Here is a 16675-nt window from a genome sequence, read left to right as displayed (position 1 = left end):
CAGAAGCTGGTCAGTGACCAAGCTTTCAGAGAGCAAATTACTCAAGAACCCCCAGTCTAATATTAGATAAAGCAGAAAGAGTAAGACAGCCCTTTGCTTTTCATCAAAATGATATTAATCATTGTTCAGCCCTTACTCATTACCTTCCTTGTATGTGCAGCAAGTGGCACCTAAGCTTTTGAAGACTGCTTTAGGTGTCAGTTTTAGGAGGCCAGGAGCTGTAGAGACAAACTCACTTGTCTCCCAAATGGAAAGAGCATTACAATATTATAGCAGCTGAACTGGGAACTGAAAGGCACACGTACATAAATGTGAAAAATTAATAACTGTAATTAGCAGCACAGGTACTTCAGTAGAACGGGCAAATAAATAACCAAGGAGGCGAGCAGTGAAGTTATATCCAGTGCCCTGGGAAAGCAGAGAGCATGTGCCCCAGAGAAGGCCCAGCTGTGCAGAGGGACCAGCCCCACCGCCAGCACCTTCACCCTCTCACAGGAGAGCAGACTCAGAGAGCAAGGCTCCGAGTAGTAAGCTAGACACCATGCTAAAGCACGTTTCCAGGACTTCCTCTATGTGACTTTGCACAAACAGGGATGTGCTTGCTACAAGTACAAGGTTGGCATCACTGGCTGTTTGGATGCTGTGTACGCAGAACTACAAAGGAAGAGAACACGTTCAGCACACACAGAAATCTTCAAGACTTCAACAGCACAAGTAACAAGTGTCACCTGGATCCAAATGACTGGGTTTTTTCCCCCCCTTTAACCTTTCTTTGGCATAAAAATCACCAAAGTATTACTGCCCTTTTGTTGAAGAGCTTCTTGGTGAAGAAGCTTCTATTAATTTCTTTTTTTTTTTTTGATTGGGTGAGGAAAATTCTTCCACCTAAGAACACTAAGTAAGGTGATCAAACCATTTCAAATGCATCTTTCAAAATAGAATCCAGGCTCTGAGTGGAGGTTCGATGGATGAATTTCTACTCATTATTCAGTTCAGCAACTGAAAACAAAGACTGAGAACGAAACTGCGAGAGGGGCAAGCATTGCTACCTGCAAATCAATCCATGAAAACCAACTTTCTTTAACTCCCAGAAATTCCACTATCACACTTTCCCCAGCACCCAAACTAAGCAACTATCAATCCTGTTATGCATTGAATTAACCCTCAGTAACAACTGCAGCTAGCACCTCCCAAAAGGATATCATTCACTACTGAGCCGTGGCCAGAAAACATCAGAACAATTACATCTTCTTAAACAGCATATGATCATGTGTTTCTCAAATGGAAAACAGTCTGTCAAAGGCCCACAATTTGCTCTGAATTTTAGTGTGTAACACTGTGTTACTAGAGCACAGTTCCTCCCACTGCACGTTTCTCTAGCTAGTACTGCACGGTTTAAGCCCACACAACTTTAACAGCCAGCACTTCCCTGGACAGTTTACTCATGCAATACTGCCAAAATGTTACAAGCTGTTCTCTTTCTTGAGTATTGAGATTCAAGAGATAATTATCAATGGAAAGAAAATTGGCTTGAAACTTTTTTGTGTAGTGCATAGATTAAGGCATGGCCATGTTGGTACATTGCAAGAAAAGCAGCCATTTAGATGCCACCCCTGACAATAACTTAAAAAAAAAAAAAAAAAAAAAAAAAGACAAAAACTGCTTAGCAACCAGTCTTCTGCTTTCAGGGTCTACTAAAGATAGAAAATCTTCCAAGCTCTCCTAAATCAAGTTTTATTTTCGAGAACAGTAACAATCACTACTAACAAGTTTGAAGCATCTGGGAATTATTGTCATGGCCTAGAGCTTCAGTGTCAGAGGAGCCGTGTTGCTGCTGCGAGCCACGTACCGACACAACACATCCCACGCGTTTGTGCGAGCTGAGGCAAGGGAGCTTCCAGTATCACACACAGACAGAAGATGACACATTTCCAGGGTGGGCTGGGTTAGTGCTGGGCACACATTTGGGTTTGACTGAAGGTGGAAAATTCTCTCTCAATATGGCAGATGACAGGCAAGGGATATAGATGGAAATGGCCTGGGAAACAAAACAAAGCATCTTACAATAGATGTGGTGGAGCAAGGAACAAGCACAGAGAAGCAAAGACAGGTTGGCACATGCAATAGCCTAGGAAAAGGGATCTTTTCAATATAAGATTGGATACAAGACAGAACACAAGGATGCTGTAGTAATGATGCTCTGAAATAAAGACAGGCTGAATGGGATATACAGTAAGATGGTTGGATAGGAAAGGAAATGCTGCATCTTAGACACCTGGCAAGATTAACAGCTTGAATGCAATAGCTGGAAAGGGGTCAGAATAGAAGATTACACTCTCGTTACAGAGGTGAGGAACAGGAATAGACAGGCTAGCAACAACAACCACCACCAAGGGAGGAGGTGTTCAGAAGCATTGGAATGGGCTGCCCAGGGAAGTGGTTGAGGCACCATCCCTACAGGTATTTAAAAGATGGGTTGACATAGTGCTTAGTGACATGGTTTAGTGATGGGTTTTTATCAGAGTTAGGTTGATGGTTGGACTAGATGATCTTAAAGGTCCCTTCCAACCTAGACAATTCTATGATTCTATGGTCCTAGAAATTATTTCTAATTTTTTTTTTTTTTTTTGCTATCCTGTTTTTGGGCTGAAAATTTGACAGCCATGGATAGCACGGAAAGACAAGGAATGGTCTTCATGTGGGCACTATGTGTGTTGGAACAGAGAAATAAGGGAGAAGCAGAGGCACAGAAATACTCTGAGAAAATTCAGGAAAAGGAGTGAGAGAACAGACACGGGTAGAGTTGCAGGACCTGCAGCAGGGGAGGTGAGAGGAAGCTGCAATGAAGGCAGTGACAATAGACAAAGTGGGTGAGAAGAAGGGGATGAATAACAGTGTAAGGTAAGTGATGAGTGTGTTGACTAACACGGGGTAGAGGAAGATGCATAACGTATAGAGATGAAAAAACACTAAAAGATAATCCCTGTAAGAGTTTTTAAGAGAGGTGGCTGGAGAGGGGAGGGAACAGGAACACGTTTTGTTTTGGTAGTTTCTAGACCATAAGACTCCTTTATTTCTGACTAAACAGGAGTTTTCAAGAAAGCCATGTAGTTTTGGGCTGTCTGGCATATTCTGTTGAGACCACACATTATAAAACACGAGTACAGGGTTCCCTTAGCTGTCATCTTTAAAAAATGTGTTTGGTTGCAGAGAAGTGTTATGACACTTTTCAGACTGCTCAGCCTCCTCACCTCTTACAGAACACATCAGCCTTGCGGATGTAGAAGACAGGAAAACTGCTTACAAGTAACAGCTCTGTAAAGTTCTTCCAAGCTGGCATGTAATAATGCCAATTTGAGAATCCTCCTTCATTGTCTTCTAATACAATTAAAGGAGCCATAGGAGGGCTGGGGAGAACAACAAGCTCCATGGAGTGTGAGAATGAGAAAAGCTATGGGAGTGTAAGAGCCATACATAAGCTGTGTAAACGAAACAGGCTAGACGTTTTTATTTCCTACACAACAGGAAAGCAGGACAGAAATTTCACAGGACAAAGTGGCCTTCTGAAGCCATCTTTTACTGATACCTCTGTTTCAGCCAGCAGGCCAGAAAAAATGCAGCAGAACAACGTGCTCCAAAGAATGAGTCTTGATGGGCTGTTCTCCAAGAGCCTGCCTCATCAACCAAGAAATTAGTAACAATCTAAGACGCAGCTCAGAAGCAAACCTTGCAAGTGGCTTTCAAGATGATCAGCAAAGCAAGGATGGGAAACTGATAGCCCCAACAGTAAATGAACAAGGTGCCCATCTGCTTTACTAGCAAAGCATCCACTAGGGACAGAGGAATGAGAAAAAACAGGACTTTCAGTACATATTGGATAGCTTTATTTTCATAAAACCCATTGACATGAAGACTTGCCAGTGGAATAGCCAGAAGCAGGAACCTCTCTAAAGATTATAGGTAAAACCAGCTAGAAGTAGGACTGGAAAAGAAAAAACCAAACCCCATCAACACCTTTTTAGGTCACTGTTCCCTACAACTGCACCTACCCCTCAACCCAAAACTTCAAGAAAGAAGCTGCACTTGAGGTTCAGCTGCTGCAGAGCTGCACAGCTCTACTCCTGTCCTCCAAGGCCCTGATCACACTCCACAACTCCATGCAAATCTGCCTGACAAGTATGTGCCACATGGAGGTGTGCCAGTCAGTCCCCTACTGCTGGGGACAAAGGCCGTTCTGTTCGCCTGCCCATGGAGCGCACGTGTGTTCAAGAGTAGGAGTCATGGGGTTAATGCAAGTAACATTTCCTCATTCTGCTGCGAGGAGCAGGCATATGGCTCTCCCAGGGCACACCAAGGGCACCCAGTGAGGGCTGGCCCTGAGCATCCCAGAGAGAGGGGGAGTCTTTCCATGAGCCTGAGGAAAAGCAGAGTTGGCACTTCAGCAGTTTGGTTGTTCTCGCTGATCTTTCTTCCCCCTACAGCTCCCACAGTTTTGCTGCTTTTATCAGAGCGGTAATCTAAAACTGCAAGGAATACGCCAATGCTTTCGCTGCATTACAGCACGGCTGAGCTTGCTGCTAACTCTGCCCCCAGTTTACTGAGTGTAGGACAAGAGGCCTTGGTCACAGACAGGGCTGAAGCCAACAGGGAAGATCTTTGGAGGGATTAACAGTGCTCTCTGAAGGGCCAGAAGAGTCAGGAGGGATTTTACTTTTCCACCAGGGTCGAAATGTCTTCTGGGGATTAGGAAAAAAAGAAAACTTTGCAGAGAGGAGCTGCTCTAAATCAGGATTTGGAGAAAGGAGAATGAATCCAAGAAATGTTCTGATATCAAAATCATGCTGAGAGGAACCTAAGGCACAAGTATGGTATAAAACCAGATGTATTCACTCCTCTGTCTCTATGCAAACACTTAAGCCTGGAATAACCTCTACACTACCCAGCTATAAAAACCAGATATGCTATAAAACCAGATATATTCACTCTTCTGCCTCTATGCAAACACTTAAACCTGGAATAACCTCTACACTAACCTTTACCCAACATTCCTACTCTGTTACATTCCTTCATTATCTGCTTCGCACAGCAAATCTTTGTACTCCAATATCCACTTTGTTATTGCGCTGTTATCTATAACAGGCGCTTCTTTAACTAGCAAACTGGGGAATGGACATCCCCAAAACTAATTTTAAAATAAAGACATTGACAGAGTGAATTGTAACAGCAAGATTCTGCAAAACAGACTTGTCTTTGCACATGGTCAGGCTACCATTTCAAGCAAGAATAACTGCAGTTTAATTCATGCTTCACTTGTGAAGGCAAATCTTAGAAGGGGTGCAAATATTGCAGAGCTTCTGATGCTCTTCCTCCCACAGAACAGCAGTGGAGAGTTAGGTACCAAACCAAGGATCCCCTAAAGCCAAACAAGGAGGTCCCAAGGATAGCTGGTGAGAAACGTCAAAGACGGGGTAAGTTCCTTCTCTGTATCAGACAGAGGGCAGGTTTGAAAGAAAGGCTCCCACTTTACACATGAACGAACGGTGAAATCACTCATCTTCACCTGCCCACAGGTTATCCTTGGCTATTGCACAGGGCCTGATCAAGCACGTGCACACCACAACTGGGTCCTGCAGGCAACACTGGTTGAAGTATAGCAGATTAGAAAGCCTGTGATTAGGTGCATGTGAGAACCCTCAGCAGGTAGGGACCATCAGGACCTCAGAGGGTTAGCGCCTGCCTGCCACACTAACTCAAGTGCAGCAGAGCAAGGATTTGAAGATCTCTGTGGCGCCATGGTAGATGGCCCTCGTGCTAGAAGTGGCAGGCAGGAAGCCAAGACCTTCTGCAAGTGTAACCCTTAGCCCTACAGGATATGCCACTGGTATGGATTAAAGCAGCTCTTTTAACGGGATGCCAAAGTATTGGAAGTTGGTTGCAGCCTTCACCATAAACAGACAACCACCTCTTGTGATTAGCATCAACAGATATGCCATATTTTCTTTAAGTGGTGGGGAACATCAGACAGAGGATACACTGGATAAAATACAGGCAGACTTTGAGATGATTTGGCACAAGTAACTTCAGGAGTTAAAACACTGTTGGATCATTTTTTCCTCCAAGGGGAAAACCATGGAGCCAAGCCTCTCTCTACACCCCAGTAACTGGGAACACATTTAATGCCGGAAAACAACAGACATTATTAAGAGTCCCCTAATACCACAAGCTATCATTAACAAGCGTTAACAGAAGCTGTTAGAGTCTTTAAAATTTAACAGCTGGCAGGGCTGATGTAAGAACTCCAAAGCCATCACACTGTCTCCAGTTATTTCCTTTGAGTGACGTATTTAGGTCTGTTTTACAGCCACAGATGAAAGCTTGGGCAGTACCTTCCCCTCTTTAAACATGTCGGTATATGTGTAGGGACACACCCGTGCCCACAAAGGGGTGAAAGACGGAGGCTACCTGTCTTGTTCTGCTTCTTCAGTTTGGCTCCTGGAAGAAGTTAGGTCCATTTGGAGACCGCCCCCATAATCAATCATTCTCTTATGGATAACGCTGGGCCCCTTCCACTGTAACACCTCAGCAGTTTTGTTTAGGAGTTAAAACTGTGACAGACCCATCCCTTTGCTATTCTTGCCCCAAGAACTAAGCTAAGCTTGGTGGGTTTTTTTTGGTTTGTTCCTAATGAGTATCAGATCAATAGGGTTATTAGGGAAAGCGTGGGTCTATCAAAAAAACTATGTATTTCATAGAAATGCTTCTGTGTGGATTGAACCGCTGCTGGTCTATGTGTATGCTACAGACCAGAACATACATGGTATGGGAACTACATACTCACACCTCACACGTATGTGTGGGAACAAGCATTTGGATTGCTAAGGGCTCACTGCATGACTGCAAATGTGAAAGCTTATCCCACTTCTCCCACTTTTCCAAAAAACCCCAACATCTACTTGCAAGACAGCTTGTCCTCAGGTGAGGATAATCCACAGTGCTGAGTGAGCTGGCTTCCATCACCCTCTCTTCATCTTCAGCCTGCTGGGGGAGGATCCCTTGCACAGGGGACAACCAAGCCCTAAAGCTGACAAGTGCATGAGAAAGCGGCTCAGAGCAGCCACAGCTGCCCATGGTAGAAAGTAGAAATATGGCTCTGGCAACCCCTGGGACCATTTAGCTCCTGATCCTGATATTTGATGGGACATAATTGCTATAGAGTATTTGAATATACTGATTTGCTTTAAATCCATTGCAAAAAGCCCTCTGAAACGACCTTAGAAGTTTGCAGACCTGAGAACTGTAAAAACTAAATCCATCAGGCAGTAAAAGAAATTACAATTCCGACTCCATACTCTGAATGCTCACATCTGAGCCCTATACAAAGTTACGCAAGCACTTGGGACCAAAAACTCGGATCCAGTAAAGATTTATGTCCATCGGGGAACTTTATTTCTTGTCCTTGGCAGCACTGAGCTTTATACAGTACTCTTCAAATAAATCATAATTGCTGCTTCTGGACCACAGTTGTCAATCTTGGTTGCAGAAAATGCGCAAGGCACAAAAGTGGGAATTAAGCCCTCCAGAAAAAAAACCCAAAACAAAAAAAGGGGGGGGGGGTATTTGTTAACTGGTTTCTATTTGCTTTAGTATCAGTTGGGAGAGCAATATACTAACATTAAAACATAAAAGCGGTAATAAATCTTCTCTCCCAGATTACACAGGAATGTTACATATTGCTTCCATGTGATCAATAATTCTGTTTTCAGCCTGGAAATCTGTTGTGACCACTGCCTTTTCAACCTATTCTGTGCTCTTTTAAAAAAAGGGGATGATAACATTTTGCAGCACTATTTTAAATGTTTTGTGTCTTTTGAAATTTGTCCTCATACAGTACACAAGAGATTTCTATTAATTGGAATGTAGACAGATAATGTGAAAAATGCTACGAAGGATACCGTTCACATTTAACAAATTAAAATACGTTGTTCTGATTTCATCTGCATTAACATTTTATGAGGTTTGGGTTTTGCTTGGTTTGTGTTTTTTTTTTTAAAATACCCAAACAACAGTTTACACGTCTGTCTTGTTTAAAATTGGCTGTGCTTGGAGGAGCACTGGGTAAGCCTAGAACAACTTCCCAGTGAGTGATCAAAGAGTTTAGCACAAAAGTAATGCTTTAGAGACTCAACAGCCCCAGTTGTACACTGCTCAGTAATTCAAAGAGAGGACTTCTACAGTGTCTGCTGCCCTTGGTACGTGGCAGATGTACTGTTTGTGCCACTTCCTGAACATCTTTCTGTACGAACTACTTTGCTAAATCAGAAACATATAGGTTGGAACCAATTAGCTTAATTGCATCTTGTCAACAAGCACTGATTAGCACAAACATCTGTAACATACTACAATATAGTCACTTTAAAACATAAGGCAATGGTGTTACATGTCTTAGATAAAATCCTGGCCTGCTGAAGCCAACGAGTCGTGCACTTCCCCAAGAACAAGACTTCACATACCAAATTCCAAACTTATCAAACATAGAGCCATAAGCGATAAGGAAAAAACAGGGAGTCTTGCTGTTATTTTCCAAACATTTAGTGCTTTCACAAGACGGGGATGGTACTGCTCATCTAGGGCTGCAAGGGGCCAAACACTCCACACGCTGAACTGCAATCGCATTTCTTCCAAAGCACAGAGCCATACGGACCCTTGGCACAACAGGACAGAACGAACCCTTTGTACAAATCAGATATTTTGCAGCAAAGAGCCTAAGCCTACTCACCCAGGCCAATTACTTGATAAGCAGCATAGCTTTCCTCGTTATCGCCACGATCGCTTGAGAGCTGGGCAGGCAGGCTTTTTATATGCTTAATCCCTCACGTTCTCAACTGCAGTCTGAATATAATACACTTCATGAAGCTTGAAGCTACCTCTGCCCTGTACATAATATTTCTTCACTGGAAGGACAGAGATGCAATGCATTTGCAGTATAGATTTTTCCCTTCCCACATTTTACCTTATACTGTGGAAGCAAAAAGATACGAGGATAGAGTCTTTAGCTGGAACAAACACAAAGTAAACTCCACCAAGTACAATCTAAACAGAAAAATCTCTTTTCACGAGCATCAAGAATGCATTTGAGAGAATGTCAAACAGATGCCCCAAGAAAATTGCTTCCCCTGCCTCTTTTCTCATCCCAAACCCTTATTATTACTTTTTGATTGATTTTTCTTGGCTCTTACGCACTCTCATGCTGGTCTTCTTAGGTGGGCTCTATACAACCTTCCCAGCTTTCTTTTATCCCTCTCGACTTCTTGCCAATAAACTATTCTAGTTTTATGAAAGGTTTCTTTTCAATTCCATAACCATTTTCTCTTGATCCAAAATGAGCTAAAACTCAGTGACTGGGTATTTTGTTTTTTAATGCAACACTTGGTCTGCCAAATGCTTTAAAAATGTATTTCAACCTTCTCTGTTTATTTGAAAGCTGCTTCTTCCAAGAAGGCTAAGAATAATGTGGTTACCATAGTTTCCTTATCCACGACCAATAAAATGCAATTGGAATACAGTAAAACAAAGACAAGACTACTCACAAAACGTGACTGAGTAGACGTTGATATCTTCACCCTACATCACTCCTTGCACTACTGCAGAAAATACTCAAGACTAAGCAATATCCAGCTTTTGGTCCAGCAGGGAAGCTGAAGCCTGTCCGATTACCAGCTATTTGAAATATTTCAATTCCAACACTTAAGATGTCTGTTCATGTAAAATCCCTGCCTCACAGATTTAGTATTTCACCTCAGAGATTTTGTATTTTACTGTACTCTTTTGTTCCAGGCAGTGATGGTGTAAGGAAAGCACTTTGCTAAGGCTCAGTGAAGCTAAGTGATGGATTAATTACCTGTAGGAACCAGTTGACAAAGTAAATAACGTACTGCCTGTTCTGACAATTATGTTGGCCCCTGAACAGGCAAGCTCCTAGGGAACAAGCCAAAAATAATCTTTTTTCTTCCAGTCAACTGGCCAACAAAACCCCACATACACTTCAAAGACTACACAAATTACACCTGCTTTGGACACATCATTTGCTTTCCTGATTAGAAGTTAAATGATGGAATCTTACTCTAATAAAATGAACTTTTAAGAAAAGAAAGAAAAACAGTTGTTCTCAGTAATAATGAACAGTATCTGAAAGAGAAAACCACAACATGCACGATGGATATACAGACCACTGCCAAGTTAATTTTTTTCCTGATTTTAAAGAGTTGTAAAGATTTCCCTTAAAAAAGTAAAATATTTTGCCTTTTCCTTTAAAAAAGGGAAACAAAAGTCCAGAGAATGCTCTGTTTGATGTGACACACTAAGAACACTTACCAAGGCAAGCACCTGAATGGGAGAGAAGCAGAATCCTCCTCCCACACTCTCAGTGCACACTGTGGGACTGACTCCTGTGGTGCCTGGGACTCTCATAAAGACACCAGGTAAACGTGGGAAAATGCAACTCAAGATTTTCTGGTGTTCTACTAATGCTTGCTTGCCAGTGGCAACAGTCCAAACCAGCTGAAGTTAAATCAAAAAGCTCTGGCCGTGGTTTGACAATACCTGGATGTAAGCAATAGAGGAAGAAAATACAGCAAAGTCTGCTCCCTACCCCAGGCACCCAGGGCCTCTGGGATTCTGAGCACTAGAAGCAGGAAAACTGCTACAAGAGCTTTTGCTGCTGTTGTTTTTGAAGAAAAGCTGTTATCCTCACTGTGTAGCTTTCTGGAGCTTTTGCAGACCCCAGAAGCTCTATTGCTGTATGTATCAAACAGAGGCACAGAGCCTCAGTCAACATAGTTTCAGTTACAGCTTAGCCACAAGAAAATATAATACATCTTTTATCCTTGCCTTCTCATCTTGTGGAGGTCATGTAAAGGTAACGAGTATAGGGAAGAGAGAAAGAAGGCGTAAGAGTGCAAGAGATCATTCACATGGTGAGCATGCTCCACTATTCCAGTGAAAAAGCTTATTAGTTAACCCCACCGAAAACGCATTCTGTGTGTAACAGGATGCCAGTTCTAATGCATTAGACAAAGCCATTGTATTTTTGCAGAAAAATAACATCTTAAATCCTGTTAAATACGTTGTTCATCGCATCAGTTTAAGCAGTACATTTTTAAATTGCTGATGTCAAGTTAATCAGTGTCAGCACTATAAAAGAAAATAGCTAAAAGCACCAACTAAAAAGGCATGTCTTTCACGTCCCTAGAGTCAATTTACTGGGGAACAGGAAGAAGCAGTGAAGACCAAGCATACATTAAACTTTGCACCCTTCTCATCTACCAATAAAGAAGTATGCAGACCGGGTTACCGGGTTGTTGGGATTTTTTTCTCCAGATTTCCTTTATGCCCTCAGTACATCACATTTCGAGTCTCACACCAGCCCTGATCAGGCTGCACGTTAATGGTTTTAAACTTCCCATTTAAAACCACGGAAGAGGAGAGTTACCTGCTCAGGACCTGCGGCTCCACACTACCTTACATCGTTGTCCTCTACTGTCAGAGACAGGGCGCTGATGGAAGGCCCAGACCCTGTCATTACCCAGTTGTAAGTGGTACCCACAGTAAATGGCATTTGGAGCCCCATCCACTTTGCTGTTATTGCTTTGGTTGTTGACCTCTCTTATGGTTCACAGCAAGAACCAGCATCCATCCTTATCCTCCTGTCAGAGACCGACCAGCGCAATACCTCATTGATGGCAAGCTGCTCTCCGCCTCCTCCAGGGTGGCCGTAGCGGTGATTGGAGCTCCGGAAGTCCTCATACAGGTCCTCCTCACTTCCCACATCATCTGTTAGAGCTGTTTTATCCAGTGCCCCATCGGTGATCACTGCAACAACAAAAAGAACAGTTCTGCATCAATTGTATGAGCTTGGCTGGGGTGAGGGGCACTATAGCACAGCATACAGGAAAAAAAGACACGGAAACTAGACAGGCAATTCCAGCCTGGTGCACGCCCATCTTTCAGAGAATTTTTCTGCATTCATGTTTTGTTACCGCAAATGATTGTGTCTTTTTCTAGACTGGAAAGTATGATTTTAAAAAAAATTCAACATCTACTGCATGTTGCAAGAAAAGATCAAATAAGGATAAGAAAACAGGCTTTGAACAAAGGTGCAGGGCAGAGATGATGCAAACATGATTTCATTACGACGTTGCTGTGTTGACAGGAAACTTGACTAGGTAACAAGCTCATATCTGCCAATTCATGCATTGATGATAACAATTTACCAAATCCTATCAGACAAAGGAAACTCTCAGCCTTTGGGAAAAACATTCACCTTCCTCTTTATCCACACATTTATTTCATTTGAGAACCCTTTTTGTTGCCTAAAAACGTGTTTGCTATACAAGTATCCATTATTACCGCAGGAGGGCCATTCCGCTCAGCACAGTTCTGAATAAGCTACAGGAAGGAATGGAAGGTTAGAGGTCTGTAGCTAGAACAAGCACTGAAGTCTTCAGATACAAGCTTATGCCTGAGAGAAATAAAAATATGGCATATATGCTTCTTGCACAGAAGAAAATGACATTTCATCTGGTTCACAGGCAGGAACCTTTTCCTAAGGTCTCCTCAAGGTATGAGCAAATACCTTCAGTGGCATGTTGACCAATCATTCATTTATCCCATACCTGTATAGGCTACTGAGCATAAATTTTCTGTTCTCAAGATCTGTGAAAAATGTCAATCATTAAAGAAAACATTCGCTGACATACTCATCTGGATTAGCAACTGCTAGGACAACAGTTTCCATGACAAAGAGGTGGGTTTCACAAAGATTTCTATGCATGAAGTAAGTACCTAACACTAACATGATGCAGAGAACAAGAGCCAACATAAACTAAATTACTAGTTAGCGGACTCGACACAGTTACAGTAGTAGAATTGAATTAAGTGAAAACACAGAATCATAGAATCACAGAATGATTGGGGTTGGAAGGGACCTCTGGAGATCATCTAGTCCAACCCCCCTTGCAAAGCAGGTCCACCCAGCGCAGGTTGCACAGGAACGTGTCCAGGCAGGTTTTGAATGTCTCCAGAGAAAGAGACTCCACCACCTCTCCGGGCAGCCTGTTCCAGGGCTCTGCCACCCTCAAAGTCAAGAAGTTCCTCCTCATATTTAGACGGAACTTCTTATGTTCAATATCAACAGATATTGCTATCAGCACTCCTGGTGACAGGCTTGGCTGTCCAAGTTACAAATGATGTCACACTCAAAGTTTCTGCAGAACAGGTGAAAAAAACCACACTTTGAGCTTGATCTTGTACAGCTTGGACAGTCAGAGTCTGGGGACACATAAGCCTGTTCTTGAGCCCTCATTTCACTCCATAATGTAAGTGCACCTTATGAACTTAATTGTGTCAATGGGCCAAGAAGAAGTGCCTAGAATCATAGAATGGTTCAAGTTGAAAGGGACCTTAAAGATCATCAAGTTCCAAACCCCCTGGCATGGGCAGAGACACCCCACATTAGACCAGATTGCTCAAAGCCCCATCCAGCCTGGCCTTGAATGAGCCTAAGGGTTCATTAGCTTATTAGAACCTAAAAGCAAAGCTCCGCAGTAATACCAAATAAAGTGCTGTCAGAGGTTACAGCAAGACCTGCAAAGTTCATCCTTGTCAATGCTTTCACTATATGTGATGATTTGTAAAGGCCGCATCACTTCATTATGTCTAATAACATGGTGAGGTGAAAATTCAGTGTAGCAGCTATCGCTTCAGTGCGGTAACTTAACATCAAAGTGACTGGAGTATGAGCTATTTTTGAACTAAATACTTGATTGTTTATGCTTGAAATTCAATAAATGCGCACAACATAGCAAAGATATATTCATTGCCTAAACCTGGAGCTCCGCTCTGTATCGATGGCAGTTTAGGACGTGGAGGTGCCTATGAGCTTATGATTAAAGCAGAATTTTCTGTGGAAGCGTGTAACTACCCAACCACGCAATTTTAAGTGACATTTCAAAAAAAAAAAAATCAAACATTCCCATAGCTTTGCTCTGACACATCATATCATTATACAGAAGTTCTCTACCGAATACACGCCAGTAGTATAGATTGCATATCAAGCAGTTCTGGGGCTAAGACTTAGCCCATTAATATAAAACTCAAAACAAGCTGGAATGCCACTGATATTATCATTTTATGCAGAATTACCATGGTTTGTACTTAGTTATTTTTCTTTAAGAGCATTAAAGTACCACCATTTGCTCATACACTGTCTGAAAAACATTTGTCTGATAGTAATTAACAACTTCCAGTGTATCAGTACAGCAACAAAAACAAATTAGAATTTTTTTCAAGAACAAATAAAAATAAGTCGTTTATGGGGGGGAGTTAGTAGTCACTTAATTCAAAACTTTCTTTGCATCCCTCTGATCTCATTCTTTTCCCTTATTTTATTCACAGCTTCATTGCTTTTGCCTTATGCATCTTGTGTTATTTTCACTGCTAAAAGTAATTTTCAGCTTGAAAAATGTTCATTGACATCTTTAAAGCTTTGTTTTTTTCCCCACATTTTCCTATTTGTTCTCTGATCTGTGCTTAGATGAAAAAGCAAAAGCTCCAGGGAGATATTTATCTGTATTACTTAAAATGCTCTGTACCTCTGCTAAGTGCCTTGAAAGCTGTGTTTGCTTTTACCAGAGATCTGTTTTTCTTCTCTGATCTTACCAAGCTCATCAATTTTTCTGCAGTCTCAAAATCTGCTACTGCATTTTGGATTAGTTTTCCTGGCAGAAAAGCTCTCACAGACATATTTCACCAAAAACCTGTAGTTCATAGTCATAGTCATATGAAAGTTCTCAATCCTTGAGGAAGAATGGCCCAAGATAGCCATTACACGTTTTCCCAAACTAAGTAATGTTTCAGGGAAGAATAAAACTAATGAAGACTAAGAATTTGCTCTGAAGCAGCTTACATGGGAGACATGATTACAAATAAATAAATAAAACAGTAGTCTGGAATGGTGACCCAATGCACTAGAAATCCATCAAGGAAGTAGGAAAATGAAGGCTTTTAACGTAGGTAGTGACTCAACATGCACAGCATAAACTAGGTCAAGTAGAAAAGAAGCCAGCACTATACAAAAATCTTTAAAGACAAGTTAGCAGAGATTGCTGGAACAGTCAGCTTCCTCCACAGCACAGTACTAGTCGGACAGGCAGCTATTAAGCTGCACGGTAGTTGACTCAGAAGCCTCATTCCCTCCCTCCAAAATGCTCATCTCCATTTAACACTGAAATCCACTGGTACGGTCGCAGCTGGCCTCTCCGTGTCCCTCTGAAACCACTGACCTGTCCCTGGCAACCAGGCAACAGCAAAGAACAACGTTCTGTCAAAAAATAGTGCCAAGCATCCAATCAGCTCAACCAGATTTCTCCATATTTGATATGGCTGTCCTGATAATTTTCACTAAATATGGCAACAAATCCCATACAGAGGAATGCTGGGAGGGGTTGTCACCAACATTTAGTACTACAACCTTCTGTGCAAGTATTAAAACTGTGCTTTATATTTTTGTTATAAATCCAGACCTTGGGCTTGGACTATGATTAAAGTACAAAAGCAGATGGATAATTCTAGCAATAGTAGCTCATGAAAGAATGCCGCACAAACTCTTTTTTATGCATCTAAATAGAGAATAAGGTGTAAAGAGTCTGACTCCATGAAGAAATATTTTGAGGATATGAAGCAGCAAAAGTCATACAAAAAATGGCACTGAAAACAGCAACTGGCACAGGTGGTCTGTGTTCAAGTGCACTGAGGCAGGCTACATTCAAGGACAAAAACAAAAGGGAAGGATTCTATAAAAATCAAATAAAGCTTGATCAAAATGGTCCAGAGGAAGAAGGTATATGGGTTCACCCTTTCACCCTGCTACAGGCTTTGGGATGCGGGCGTAAGCAGTCAGCAGAGGGAAGGGTCCTGGCTGGGCTCCGCTTGTGCCCCCACCTTGCTGAAGGGGAGCATGTAAAAGGTTGATGCCGAGCCTCGATGTTAATAACCAACAGAAGGTGGCGAGGAGGGAAAACGGAGAGAAACCTTGTGTTGTTCATCTAACCGGTGGCAAACCAAAAGAAGTCTGGATTAGATGATCTACTGAAGTTCACAGACTGAAAACAAATATTAACCATAGTCCAGATTTCAGTTAAGACTAGTGCCACCTCGTAGAGGTGACAGCCATGTTTGAGCTCCTCTCCTCTGTCAAAGGATGGAAAGGACGGACCTGCTTCCTACATCCCAAGTGCCAGGAATTAGTGAACACAAGTCGTTGTTGGCCAAAAAAAAAACCAAAACCACCAACCAAAAAAACCCACCTACCACCACCCTCAAAAAAAAAAAAAAAAAAGGAAAAAAAAAAAATCCCACTGGAGAAACACAGAACAAATTTCTAGAAGAGTTTCCTCAGAGCAGCTGGACACTGCAGCCCCAAATCTATCAGAGACTCTAACAGAGATCTCTCAAAGTCACATAGGTTTATGTCTCTGCTGGAATAAACCCCAGTAGCTTCCCGTTGGCGAGGAGCTCCAGCCATGTCCCTGGATCAGAAGCCTGAACGATGACCCAGGACTGAAGGAAAATGGGCTAGAGGCAGTTTCCCCAAAACGCGGTTATCTGTTTTCACTTGACT

The 16675-nt window shown here is 42.2% G+C and overlaps 1 protein-coding gene across 3 annotated transcripts in view; it reads right to left on the bottom strand.

Annotated features, from left to right (window-relative positions):
- Positions 1-16675, bottom strand: part of ARHGEF4 (Rho guanine nucleotide exchange factor 4) — a 119488-nt gene that overhangs the window by 33460 nt on the left and 69353 nt on the right. For 2 of the 3 annotated variants that reach the window (XM_074152963.1, XM_074152965.1), the window contains exon 1: positions 11729-11857. Coding sequence is in view for 1 of the 3 variants with exons in the window: in XM_074152962.1 (XP_074009063.1) it covers positions 11729-11868 (140 nt within the window). In the remaining 2 variants the exon portion in view is untranslated. Of the gene's footprint in view, positions 1-11728; positions 11869-16675 lie in introns of those variants that run through there. The other variant, XM_074152962.1, reaches the window with a different exon arrangement.

The sequence above is a fragment of the Numenius arquata genome, chromosome 9 (genome assembly GCF_964106895.1).
Source record: "Numenius arquata chromosome 9, bNumArq3.hap1.1, whole genome shotgun sequence".
Lineage (NCBI taxonomy): Eukaryota > Metazoa > Chordata > Aves > Charadriiformes > Scolopacidae > Numenius > Numenius arquata.
Note: the sequence above shows the minus strand (reverse complement) of the source record. Positions and strands in the feature narration are given on the sequence as shown.